The sequence below is a fragment of the Phallusia mammillata genome, chromosome 3 (assembly GCF_965637545.1).
Source record: "Phallusia mammillata chromosome 3, kaPhaMamm4.hap1.1, whole genome shotgun sequence".
Lineage (NCBI taxonomy): Eukaryota > Metazoa > Chordata > Ascidiacea > Phlebobranchia > Ascidiidae > Phallusia > Phallusia mammillata.
The window spans coordinates 13731924-13745567 of NC_137254.1; the positions used below are offsets into that span (position 1 = coordinate 13731924).

Here is a 13644-nt window from a genome sequence, read left to right on the forward strand (position 1 = left end):
ACTTAGTGAACCTTCTCGGGCGTACGTTTTTACAACTTCGCTTGCATAACAACATTTGACCTGATCGCTATATAAACCGCGTCAATTTAGATTTAAGATCAGTGCATAAGTGACTATAGAAGTGACTAGGTTTTGCATTCGAGTCGATATCTGACTGTTGATTCGGGGCGCGTTATGATATTTGTGTTGCGTGTTTAGCCGCAAATGGCGCTTTCGTGGCATGCTTTATTGAAATATAATGTGGGAACGTTAATTTAGTTTTGCGTCTTTTTAGGTTTAGTTAAGCAGCATTAGTTTGTTTATACAAGGAGTCAGATGTACGGCAGTGTTGTTTATTGTCTACGCACTGGGTCAGTACAAATTTGGTGAGCCCGACGTGATGAAATTGATTGTCGCGCATTTAACCTTCTGATGAAATTGCTGTTAAGAACGCCTAAATTAATGATGCAGAAAATTGCTAGTTTCGTTTCTGTAAGCGCCGCGACGCATTGTTATATGACGCCTGTCCAGTCTGCATGGACGTCACCAACGGTATTGTATTACTCTGAGACTGAGCTCCGCTCAAATTATTCTGTCAAGTTTTCAGATAGAAACCAGGCAGCATCGCCGTTTTTGCCACGTAGCCAGGCACCGTGTGATGCACAGTATTTTACACCTCGCTATCAAATTAATTCTGCGCCTTTTCTTAATTTAAAAGAACTTAATTTACCTCCAATGTGGACGGATACGGTAAAATTTTGGTTTGCAACGGTGGAAAACATTTTCCAAAGCCACCAGGTAACGTCCGACGCTGAGAAATTCTGTTTAATTGTCTCTGTGTTGAACCAGGCACAAGCGCAAAAGGTCAGCCACGTCATTTTAGGTGCTGTTGGTGGTTGTCTTTCGTATGACGATCTAAAACAGGCTCTGATAAAGGCTTTTTGCGTTAACCCTGTTGCTAAGGTAAATGAGTCGCTTCCCGATGTTTCGTTGGAAAGTAAGCGCCCTAGTGTCTCTGTTGATAGTTTGTTTCCTCATGACGATAACCAAGATCTAGAACCGGTCGCCGAAAAGTTGTTGAACCAGTCGTTTTTGGCGCCTGATTACTACTGTTTGTCCATTGATGCATTGGCTGAAAACGCGTATGAAATCGCATCGTTTAGCGAACCAAGGAACTTTCAGTCTATTAAAGTGACCGAAAAGGACACAATTGTCGCCGGCAATAAAAGTGTCATTGTCGACGCGTGCCGATTTCAACAACTCGTCAGACGAACTGCCGGATTGTTCAGATTCGTGGGCGATCTAAGAATCGGATAGCAGGTGAGTATAATTATTGATTGACTATTGTTTACGGACGAATTTGATTTCCTCACTGCGATATTGCCTACTTCCCTTACTTTTAATCTCTACCTTGCGATTGCTAATCTTAAAATGCAGCAACTGTACCATGTCATGACTACATGAGGTTCAGACGACTTCTACCGATACTGACGACGACTTGTCAAGCAGTAAGTACACTATCGTCTTTATATGCCAAATCACATTGGCCTCGCTCATGCCAATATAACCAAAAGCGTCTGATAGAAACCTCGTAGATTGTCCGTTCTAACAACTACATTGATATAAAAAGAAAACGATCATAACCTTCGTTCTAAGTACCTAATAGGTTGACCCTGTATAAAAATAAATTTAGATTTGACATGACTATAAGTGAAACCAAAACGATAAATATGAAATTGTGTTTAATCAATTAAACGTGCCAAGGAAAAATGCAGGAGAATGCTACATTAATAAAGCGGAGAGATGCAAATGGCCTTGACACTATAGCGCCGCCGCGCGCACGCGTTCATCGAACGCCAAGCCACTGGTTCATATTGAACTTTATACTTCAATGAGCTTCGCTCAAAGCAGCACTGCTGCTCAGTCGGTAGGCCAAATACCGCCTAAAAGCAATTGCAACTCAAACAAGATTGATTGCCTAAAAACCTTTACCTTGCCTCGACGGCAGCGCAAAAATATAATAATCTATTACAGATTGGCCTGTCGGGTCGAAATGGCGAGAGTAATGCTACAAAAAACGACTTACCAACTCACAACCGCAGATTGCTGAAGCACTGCAAAACCCTTACAAGTGGGAGGCTGCAAAGCCAAATTTCACATGTAAAATCAAGTCGCCAGCATAGCTACGCGTCAAACCGTAAAAAAACTTAGCAAAACTCTGAAAAGTACGGCAGCTTACGGCAGTTTAATTTCTTACAATAATTCGAAACAGAAACACTTGTCAAATGTCAAACTATTTTTATTTGTATATCACAAACCTACATAGTACTTAGAATTTGCGCCATATTAATCGTAATGTATATATACTTAAAGAAAATTCAGTGTGAAAAACCACTAAATCTGTCGCTATGTTTTATTTGTTTTATTAAAACAAATGCATTTCGCTATAAAAAGCATCATCAGTGTCTAAAAACAAAATAAAAAACGGGATAAAAGCAGAAAATACACAAAAAACGCACACACCCAGACCAACCACAAAAAGCCTATCCTCTATCTTACAGGACTGCAAATGCAGACCGGCAGGTATGGCGCTGATTAAAACCACGAAAAAAGGCGAGGAAAAGATAAGGGCGCAAAACGAAAAAAACAAACACGATTGTAGCAACAAAGCGATTGCAGTCAACGAACCGCAGGAAGGACCATAGATTGAACATTTATTGTGGCGCCCGTTAAAATTAGCCATTTGTTTTCACAAACGTCCAAATTTTCAGTTCGAGGTTCCTCTACAAAAACCACATTATAGCATTGTGCAATACCTAACTTTTTTTGGAAAAGTCGGAAATGTTTATTGTGGTAGTGCTGAAGAAGGGCCCCGCGCGGTCACCCCCTACACTTATGTCAGACGTCCGCCAAACAGCTCGATGTGAATTCCATCGGGTCGAAAACTTATTTTTAGTTTGGCCGACATATTGTTCTTCACACGCCAAACACGTGGCTACATATATTCCGTAGTTATGACACGAAAGTTGCTGACGTAAGTGGAACAGTCTTTGTTGTGACCGCAAGTCAGTCACCGGAAAAACCATTGATTTGGATTTGCCGTGGCGACCGCACAGGGCGCATTTGCCACAAGGATAAGATCCTGTTTTATGATCTGCTGTTTCGTGCGCTAATATTTTGTAACGCATCAAGGCAGCGCCGATGGTGAAGGGTCGCTTGTAGACTACACACGCTGAAGGCCTAAGAGATTATATAAACAGAAAACGGTTTCCATCAATGGTGTTACAAGCTGTTGTTGATAACCAATACAGGTATGTTGCAAACCAAATGTATACTGTAACAAATACAATTGGAGTATAATTGTCTCTTTTTAGATTTCGAGATGTTTCAATAAAGTGTCCAGGGTGTGAACATGATGGTGCAGTTTTAAAGTCAAACCTGTACAAAAATTCAGCCCAACTACCTAAGGTAAAATTGATGTGAATTTAAAAAATATAGTTCTCACATTTGCATAGTGTTATAATAGCTTTATGCTAAAAAAATTGCACAGTAGTTTATGTGGCTTTTTATTAGGGTGTTCTTCAAATTAATGACAAAAATGTGCCACTGATGATTGTTGGGGATGCTGCATATCCTCTGCTCCCAAGGCTGATGAGGCCATATTCAGGTGCTTCACTTTCTGACAAGCAAGAGCTGTTTAATTTTCACCACAGCAGTGTGCGCATTGTTGTTGAAAATGCCTTTGGAAGACTTAAAGCACGCTGGAGAATCTTAAAGCGCTAACTAGATATTAAAACTAAAGATGTACCATTATTGTGGGAACTTGTTGTATTTTGCACAACTTATGCGAAGAAACTCAAAGTCCTTTACCCAGAGATAGTGCTTATGCAAATCCTGTACCCAGCACAGTGCATTCCGAAACACCAATTGATAATTCAATCCGACAAACTACTGCTGATTTCATCTTTCAACAACATGAAGTTAATGGTTAAGAGGTTTTGGCTTATTTTATCCTACTAATAAACTGCTAACAAAACTGTTTTGTGGTTTTGGCTAATAAAAAAGAAAAACGCATCTCATGAGCACATGTTTATTATGTATACATATGTTTCTGTTGCTAAAACATAAACTACCAAATAATAATTTGGGTGGTAAACCAACATCTATGGATTAGGGTTGCCACGGGCAGCAGCATCCAAACTTTGTGTCATGCTGGTAAGTGCACCAAGCAAAGTATTCCACATTTGTGCATCCCGTTCTTGTCCCTCCTTAATAAGCCGCACCATTTCTCTCCCTTTTTCAATATTTTGTGCAGCAAGAGACTGTCTGCCTTGTGCACGACTGGAGTTACCTTTAAAAATATTGGTATTAGAAACAAAAATAGTAATAAATGAAACAAATATATACCTGAAATAGTGCCTGGTGATGGTGTTTGTATCACTTGTTCCTCATCCATTAATTGTGTTGCTGAGCTAGAAAGTAAATTCTCCGACTCTGATGTATCCTCTGATTGAGCTGTTGAACTGGTATTATCTGCCACATGATATGTAACATTCAAACCTTATTTATACTTTCACCAATACTTTGCTTTCACCTGCTTCCTGCAGTAAAGCTGATATATTCATGTCTTCTGATAAATGGTCTGTGCAGAAACATGGAACTATGATGTAATTGTACCAAATTTTTACACTACTATACATTATACCAGTTGGAGTTTGGATACAATCACAAGTTCTTCCAAGGTTTGAGGTAGTGGTTCCTTATCGGATGATTCAAATCTATATGACTGACTGGATGACTAAAAAAATGTCAAACAAAACACACATGTATGGGGCATTTAAAACTTGATAGAGGACGCATGGCAAACAACTCATCCATTGCATCAAAAAACGGCCAGTGTAATGCTTTTGAAGAATGGCCTGATGTCCCCAAGTCTGCTTTAACTTTATGATATTCTGATTTTAACATTTTCCATTTGCGCCGAATTTGTTCTCTAAAATGGCATTAAGGACATAAACAATATAGGTAAACTTTATAGCAGTAGGCAAGTTTCTTTGTCATACATATTAAAGTTGTGACCTCTTTGCATCATTACCTCTCCTGCCTTTTCCATCACTGTTTTGTTTCTTATCGAGGTCTTGTCTGATTTGTCTACCAACTTCATATCTTTAGTAATGTTTATTAAATCAAAAACTTGATTTTTTGACCACCTAATTTTGCCTGACTTACTCATTTTTGCACTAAAATGTAGCTATAACATGACACTTGCATTTCACGTCTTGTACAAAAAACTATTACCTGATCGACAGGTTCAAATGGTGAACTTTAAAAGCTAAAATTTTCCGAAAACCTACAACAATGCTCACATGCATAATTAACGGCCACGAACGCCTGTGAACGTGGTGCTCTGATACTTGCATGCAGACCCCAGACTTTAAAACCAATAAACCGTGTCGCGGGAAACTCGCCAATCCGGTCACGCACCATTGCGCACATGACATGTAAACGCAAAGGCTTTTTGCCAAGTTTAGGCCTAGTCTATTGACGGACATGTAAACGTAGTAATTGACTTTCAGGACTTTTTGATTATATGGGTCTGCTAGGTCAATTTTGGTAAAACCATGTCCGCCTCCACTTACACTAATTATCTTTTTCTAGGTCTAAACAACTACAACTTGATAAACACCTTAAAAAACATCAATAAATTCAAACCCTAATATGCAGATCACAGGAAATAATTTTCAAACTACTTTTTAGTTGAGATTTTTTTTTAAGTTCTCCTCTCAAACCAGCATTCAGATTAGATGTCACTTTGCAATACTTATGAAACATGCATTTGGCAAAGTTATGACCTAAAAATTTTCATAAACAAGTGCACAGTATACTCAAATACTTTCAAAACAAAACTTTCATCTTTTCCACACATCCTAATCACAGTTGCAATAAAGCTTTTGTACCAAACTTCATTAGACAGAGCATTAGTTATGCTAAAAATGTTGACAGATTTTGGAGATACTGCAGTTTCTTTTTTTGTAACGGATGAAAATTGATTGGATAAATTGTTGAAACTCATTGGTGTAGAACATTTGCTTTCTTTTCCATCATCTTCACAAACTTGCCAGATGCTTTCTCTTTTTCAAGACAGTTGAAACTAAGTTTTTTTTTTAGGTACCCATCAATATAATTTATTATTTCAATACATTCCAATAGAAAAATGCAATAAATTAAAATTTAGAAAAAAAAATCGCAAATCTTATTAGCCAAACCTGTTTCATGTCCTGAAATCGATTTGTTTCTGTCGCAGGAAGAACGGAATTTTTTTTACAATCAAAAATCTTGATGAGGAATTTGAGCGGCTTCAAATTGGTTTGCAATGCCGAGATGACAAGCTGCTGAAGGTGCGTATTGAGGATAAAGCATATTAAACTGATCTTCTTCTTTTTTGTTTGATAAATTTAGTGACTAAATATTCAATGAAATTTTCGATCGCAATTTTTTTGTTCACCTTCTGCGACTCACACACGGCTGTGTTGAAGATATCTTTTGAAACATGATCGTATAATTTAAAAGAAAGGTGGGAAACAAAATGAACCTTTAAATCTTGAAGTGAGCCAAACAGCTTACCACACAATTCTTCCTCACAAATGTGGTACATTGGCATATTGTCCAATTCAGCGAATTCGAAGTCCAAACATGCTACATAAGTGAAGTTAATTGCCTTTTTTATGATTATTGAGAAAATTCATCAAACTAAAACATTTTATTAAACTAAACGTTGCAGCTCAAAAAAAAAACGATCGACAAAGTATATGTATGTTACCAATGCACACGACATGATGCAGCAATTCGCCCGAGAGAATAAGTTATCTATGTTCTGCAGTTGTTTGTTTAATAACTGCAAAAAAGTTTAAACTTAACTTAAAAATATGTTAGCTAGAAACGCACATGTCTTTCGTTTGGATGAAGGCTCTGATTTTCTTTTTCACTAACAGTAAACATCTTATTGCTTCATCTAAAGTACCAGATACAAAATATCTTCTTCACATGCCTCCAGCACATAATCTAACAAAAAGTACACACTGTCACATCTAACGCACTTGAGCTGTGCCGGTAGCCTGTCACACAAGATGGCATCTAACAAGTCAAAGTGGTTTGCTATTGAATTAGGCATAGGTATGTCTGAAGCTTGACCTGTCTTTTCAATTTATTTTAAATAGTTCCCGCGCAGTTGCTGCATCTTTTTTAACAGGAAAGTGCAGGTAGACCCAAAATGCATTTTTCTTCAACCCTTCCTTATAGCTCTTTCTCGATGAAAATCATGAGCTGAACCTCCTCCGCACACCAAAGTCAATTTTGTGACTTCTTCTTTGTACCATATAGGCACCCCTTTAAAAAACACTCAGTTGACAAAAATAGACAGCACTATGTAAACCGTTGTATCCGGTTTTCCTTGCGTCGTCCAGCCACGGGATTCACGGCAACGTTTGCTCTTTCCGTACCAGGTTTCGTTCACACTACCAAAACGTTTCATTCCTAGTAAAGCTTCGCCCTTATCTGCACTGTCCCTGAGGGAATTCTTATGGGTTGTTTTAAAATGTCGATTAATGCTTGATGTTCTGCATACAGCGTTTTATCAAATCTTGAAATGATCTCACATCTGATGATTAATTGCATTTTTTTAAACCAATTTGAAAAACGTTTACACTCTTACCAAGAACATTTAATGGAAAATGACACCGCTAAAACTAACCTGTGCACAGTGCTGACTTATTCGTTACAACTATTTGCCACAGTTTTAAATCACAATAATTGCAAACTGGTTGGTGATGAACATCTGACAAACAAACAGTTAACTTCACCCTAAACACACGCATTGTTTGGTAAATTGCGACAACACAGACGCGTTCTTGTGTTTGGCTGGGAAAATACAAGTCACACTGTAATCAAATGGCTTAATCCATATCAAACAGCTAAGCTGCAAAAGAATACAAACTTGAAAATCACTCGGCGTGCTATGAAAAATCACCTCGCGTGCCAGGGGTTTCTACAAGTCTTACTTATATTGCAAGACAAGCAATTGCTTTTCCCTACTAAACGGTGAGCGCTTAATTTTGCTGACTCAGCAAAAAATGTTTTGAATTTTTTATTTTTGTGAAAAAACGTTTCCGAATTTTAAATTAGTTTTAAGGAAAAATTTTTTCGAAAAAAATGTTCCAATATAAATAAAAGCAAAATATTGTTTTAACGTAGATCAAAAGTGACTATGTCTCACTAATTGCTGTTTTTATAATTATTGCAGGGCTTTAAAATAATTATTTAAAAAAATCCGCTGCGGTGGAGATAGAAGACCATTTTGTATTCAGTTTGCTGCGAAGATTATTGTGTATCAAACACAAGGTGTTGTTGCACGCAAATTGCTGGATTGTGAAACGGGGCTACTTTTAACGCAAAAGATCTGTATTTTGGTGTGTTTTTCAATAACTTGTTTTAACGACCAACTATTTTTTTTTGTAAATTGTCTTGCCAACAATAAAATTAAATGTTGGTTGCTGGGCAACGCGTATTCTTTGCTGAAAAGCGGTTTTGTTGGCACTAGTTTGACGAAAAATGTTTTTCTGCATCGTTTGCTGGCAATTTTGAGAAAATAATCTTTGAGAAAACTATTGTGATGATAAAATGTAAAACAATGTTAAAAAATGATCTAATCGAAGCAGTTCGATTTATCCAAGTTACATTTGGCTACTGGAAATAGGAAGGTGCAAACCAATGGAAAGTCGCAATACGTTTACCAGTTCTATGATCAGATGAGCTAAATGTGCACATAAACTTGCTGCTTAAATTAGTGAAAAATTTATTCGGTGGCCAGTTATGTTTACCGAAGTATTGAAGAAACTGTTGGATGGTTAGGCTTTTAAATGAATAAGCCATTGATTTTAAAGTATCCTAACTAAACAAGAATTATCTACAAAATTGTCTACATGACAGATAAACAAGCAAAAATCATTTATTTAATTAATAAACTTTCTGACATTTAGTATTCTGGCACCACATGCATTAGACTTCACGTAACTACTGTGTTTCAGTTTATGAAGCTATACAAACAAACAAGAAATAGAAAACTAATTATTGCAAGAAATATATTTTGAACTTAAAGAATCAGATTCAATTAAACTAGTCCCTTTAAATGCAGTCTTATCTGGAAAGCCTTGCCGTTTGTAAAGGGCAGAAAAGCAAATTTTCCAAATATATATACTGCAACCTTCCCATATTGTGTATAAATATTAGATCACGGTGGGTTTAGTGTAAATTTTTGGTAAATGAATATTTTTCTGTTAGGATTAAACATTGAAATAACAAAAGTATGTGAAATGAAAATCAGTCTACATCAGTGGTTCTCAAACGGTGTGCCCGGGCGCACTGGTGCGCCCCAGAGGTTATCTAGGTGTGCCCAACAGCATTCCTAAAAAAGTATTCTAATAAGAAAAACAAAAAGAATAGTTACCATATTAGATAAATTTTCTTATCGGCTCCTTCCGTTTAACATCATTATTACGATAATTTCAGGCACGGTCGCAGACATTCGGTAAAACTTGTATTTCCATTGTTGCTCATAATAGCAGTTGTCTATGTGTGTTTTTTACTGTTGGAGTAGATTCAGAATGTAATTGTAAAGCAGAAAGAAATTGCTAGTTGCTGAGTTAGTGTTCATAGAAAAGGTGGTAGTAAATAACTGTAATGCGGATTTTATAGTTAAGAATAAATTTCGTTGATGTAAATATCTTTTTCTTTAGAAAAAATTACTCTTACATATGGATCAGTTTCTTAAGAGCAAGCGTGACATTGATGAAGTTGACGCCGAAAGTGACCAAAATTTAAGCGTAAAAAAATGTACTAGTAAGAAAGCAAAACCACGACCGACTCGTAAATATGATGATAGCTATCGAAGTCATGATAATCCTTTGCCTGTATGTTTAGTTTGCAGAATGAAGATGGCCAATGAATCAATGATCCCTAGTAAACTTGCTAAACATTTTAAAAATAAACACTTTTATCTACAAGATAAACCCATAAGCTATTTTCAGAGAATGTCTGAGCAACAACAAAAAACAGCAAGTTCCTTTAAGAGTATAGTGACTGTTTCTGATAAAGCTCAAATTGCTTCTTACCAAGTCTCTGAACTGATTGCTCAAAATATGAAAGCTCATACTTTAGGTGAGTCAATTATTTTGCCTGCTTGCAAAAAGATTGTCAGTACGATGTTAGAAAACGAAGCAGCATTAAAAATAAGCAAGATACCTCTGTCAGACGATACTGTTCGCAGGCGTATTCTGGAAATGTCTTCTGATATTGAGAAAAATGTAAGTGGTAATAAACTCCACTCTTCAGATTTTGCTCTGCAAGTTGATGAAACTACCGACATTACCAACAAGGCACAACTCATAGCATTCGTTCGTTTTATTAACGAAAACGAAATAACAAACCAGTTTCTTTTTTGCAAAGAATTAAGTGTGACTACTAAAGGTGAGGACGTTTTTAACATTCTGAATGACTACCTTGATAAGTGGCAGTTATCGTGGAAATCGTGTGTAGGCATTTGCACAGATGGAGCACCTTCTATGGTAGGTTGTATCAAGGGACTTGTATCTTTTATGAAGAAGAAAAACGAGAATGTTATTGTAACTCACTGCTTTCTGCATAGAGAGGCCTTGATATCAAAAACCTTAGGAGAGAATTTAAGAGAGGTCTTAGATGAAGTTGTTAAGATGGTAAACTTTATAAAAGTAAGACCTGCAAAATCGCGGTTATTTGAAAAAATCTGTACCAATATGGAATCTCAAGAGCTATCAAGAGGCAAAGTGCTTACTCGTGTACACGAGTTAAGACAAGAACTTCTTGTATTTTTTGAAGCAATGAAGCAGTCACATTTTTGCGACCTCTTGCAGTGTAAATTTTGGATTGCTAAATTACAATATTTGGCAGATATATTTCAGCATCTCAATATTTTGAACACCAGTATACAAGGGAAAAGGCAAAACGTTCTTACATCCACTGACAAGATAAAAGCGTTTCAGAAAAAATTACACGTTTGGAAAAGTGCAGCGATTAAAGGGAGTTTAGAAATGTTCCCATTGGTAACTAATACATTTCTAGTTTAGAAATGTTCCCTTTGGTAACTAATTTTCAACGTCATATTTATGTGAACTTGGCTTTTCTACCCTCGCCACAATTAAGTGTAAAAAGAGAGAAACTCTGGAATGCATCGATGAGGAAATGAGAGTTTGCCTCTCAAACATAAGACCGAACATTGAGATAATCTCACAGGCTCATCAAGCACATGTTTCCCATTAATAAAAAGATAATTTCTTTATTTTTGAGTTTTATTTATTTGACTTAATTATGACATTTTAGTGCATTTTTATATAAAGTGTGCCCAGAATTATTTGTAGTATTGTAAGTGCGCTTAGACTGTAAAAAGTTTGAGAACCACTGGTCTACATGGTGAAATTGCAACAGCTGGACCAATTTTGTACCTCAAAGTTTAGGACCTGACAAAACAGTGAAGCAATGCAAAGTGACTGTCAACGGTGGGAATTGTCACTTTAGTACAATACCTCCAAGAAGGCTAACAAGCACAAAAAGAATCAACAGGAACATGCAAAGGGTTTGCTGAGATTGTCATCCAGTAGATTATTTGTAAAAAAATGTTCCATCACATTCTTTTGTGCACTGAAAATTCCTATTCCTTCTCGTTATGTCCGTCAATGGGCTAGAAATGGTTGCTTAATGTTTTATGAATCTTCGGTAATAAGATGCAAAGCCAAGAAAACAGCGAACTACTTTTACAGTAGATGATTTGGGCCAAGCACTTACTGCTTTTGGCTTGTTTGAATCACATTGAACCCCTTTTTGAGAAACAATAGGCCCAAGAAAACTAGATTCTCGAGATAACAAGTGACATTTTTTCGGCTTCAATTTAAGCCCCACTTGCCTCAATCGGGTAAACACAGCTCTTAAATTGGCTATAGCTCCTTCAAAATTGTTCGCAAACGATACCACATCGTCGACATATACCAAACACGAATCCCACAGTAAACCTTGTAAAACTCTTTCCATTAAGGAGGCAACATTGACAACTGCGTTCATGTTGGCCTCGGAAATATCTTTGAAATTGTCAACAAGACATAGCATATGTTCAGGAAGAGAGTTTGTTCCTGCGTTGCACAAAATAGGGTCGACATGTTTGCTTGTTTGAAATGGTTGTTGTCAATAAAAAATGTTTTATTACTAAAATTGCTCGAACAGTTTTGTTCATGCAAGAAATCTAGCCCCAATATACCCTCAATCTGTCCCAGAACTGCGACCACCAGGAAACATTGATGTATCAAAGGAACCGTAGCAAGGTATTGGAATATTTCCTGCAGATTTAAACTAGTATTTGCGAAGAGAAGACGCATCGTAAGCTAGTCCAAATTTTTTGAAAACACAGCGAAGACACACAAGACCCGGTGTCAACCAAAAACTTGAATTGTGTTGTTCTGTTGCCTCACAACTGACTCAACAATCTCTATTTAAGGCAATAGGCAATCTGGCAAAGGGCTTAAAGTTAACTGTTGTGTTGCTTTTTAATCTTGGAAATCTGGTAACCCTACCTATAGTAACCTCACCGCGGGTGAGTGGTTCGCCATCCCTGCACTATACCATCGACGTGAAAAGCTTTGTCGTTGTCGGCCAAATAATTTGTAACTGATGATTCAGCCTTTACACCAGTCACCGTAAGTTTAAAGGATGTTGAACACGATTTGTACCGGACTTATCTGCTTGTGGGCAACTCCGCTTCCAATGACCTTCTTCGCAACAGAGGTGGCATTTGCTTTCATAACTTGTTTTTTCTTTCCGGTTGGGCATATTGATTCCATCGTGGTCACCAGGGGCGGCTCGTGCGAGGGGGCTGCGGAGCTGCAGCACCCCCAGAATTTTTCCTTGACATTCCTATTCCAAGTTGTTATAGAAATCAATCTTTAAATATAGTTTTTATTTTTGATCAGTGTATAATAATAATAATAATTTTTATGGCATTAATCGGCATTTTATTAAAAAAAAAAATTTTGTATTATTCAAAAAAATTTTTTAAAATAAAAATAATAATAAGTTATCTATGGCGGAGCTGCAGCTCCAGTTTCGTGACGTTTCATGACGTTTTCAGTTGTGCGCATGCGCACTTGGAAAAGCTACATGCCGGGCGAAATAGGCGAGAGGGGGCTGTGGCTCGCGCAGCCCCTCGCGTGACGTAGCGCTAGTTGTGCTGTCTGCTTCGCGTCAGTGAGCTCCAAAGTCAAACCCGTGTAGCGAGTCTCAGGTTATCATTCTTAGACAAGGCTTACAGTTATAAATTATTCTTCCAGCTATTGTATTTGATCACGTTTTACAGTTATTTATGAATTTGAACAAACCATGGCTTTTCAAGATTCGGGTTGTGTGACTGTAAGTGAGCTTCAGCAGCTCAAGTTTTCACAACTATCATCGGCTGAAAAAGTTAGCATAAAGAAAAAAGGGCGTCCAACACCTGCTATTCCAGTATGTCAATCAGGAATAAGCAATCAAAAGAAATACATACGCAGTTTTAATTGTGAATGGTACCAAAAAAAAAAATGGCTTTGTGGCTGT

At 37.2% G+C, this 13644-nt stretch overlaps 1 protein-coding gene and 1 pseudogene across 1 annotated transcript; both read left to right on the forward strand.

The window, feature by feature from the left end:
• The first annotated feature begins 424 nt into the window (after positions 1-424).
• On the forward strand, positions 425-1281 carry LOC145219004 (uncharacterized; annotated as a pseudogene).
• Positions 1282-9788: 8507 nt separating this feature from the next.
• LOC145219599 (zinc finger BED domain-containing protein 5-like) lies at positions 9789-10732 on the forward strand. Its single transcript, XM_080086942.1, has 2 exons — positions 9789-10598; positions 10679-10732. The coding sequence occupies exons 1-2, from the start codon at positions 9789-9791 to the stop codon at positions 10730-10732; spliced, it is 864 nt and encodes a 287-aa protein (XP_079943068.1).
• The last annotated feature ends 2912 nt before the right edge of the window (positions 10733-13644 follow it).

What these genes read in the sequence shown, in the direction of transcription:
- LOC145219599 (XM_080086942.1), top strand. Translation starts at nt 9,789, where the DNA reads ATGGATCAGTTTCTTAAGAGCAAGCGTGACATTGATGAAGTTGACGCC. An exon ending in CAGATGGAGCACCTTCTATG is followed by an intron (nt 10,599 to 10,678) that starts GTAGGTTGTATC and finishes CTTTCTGCATAG; the next exon opens with AGAGGCCTTGATATCAAAAA.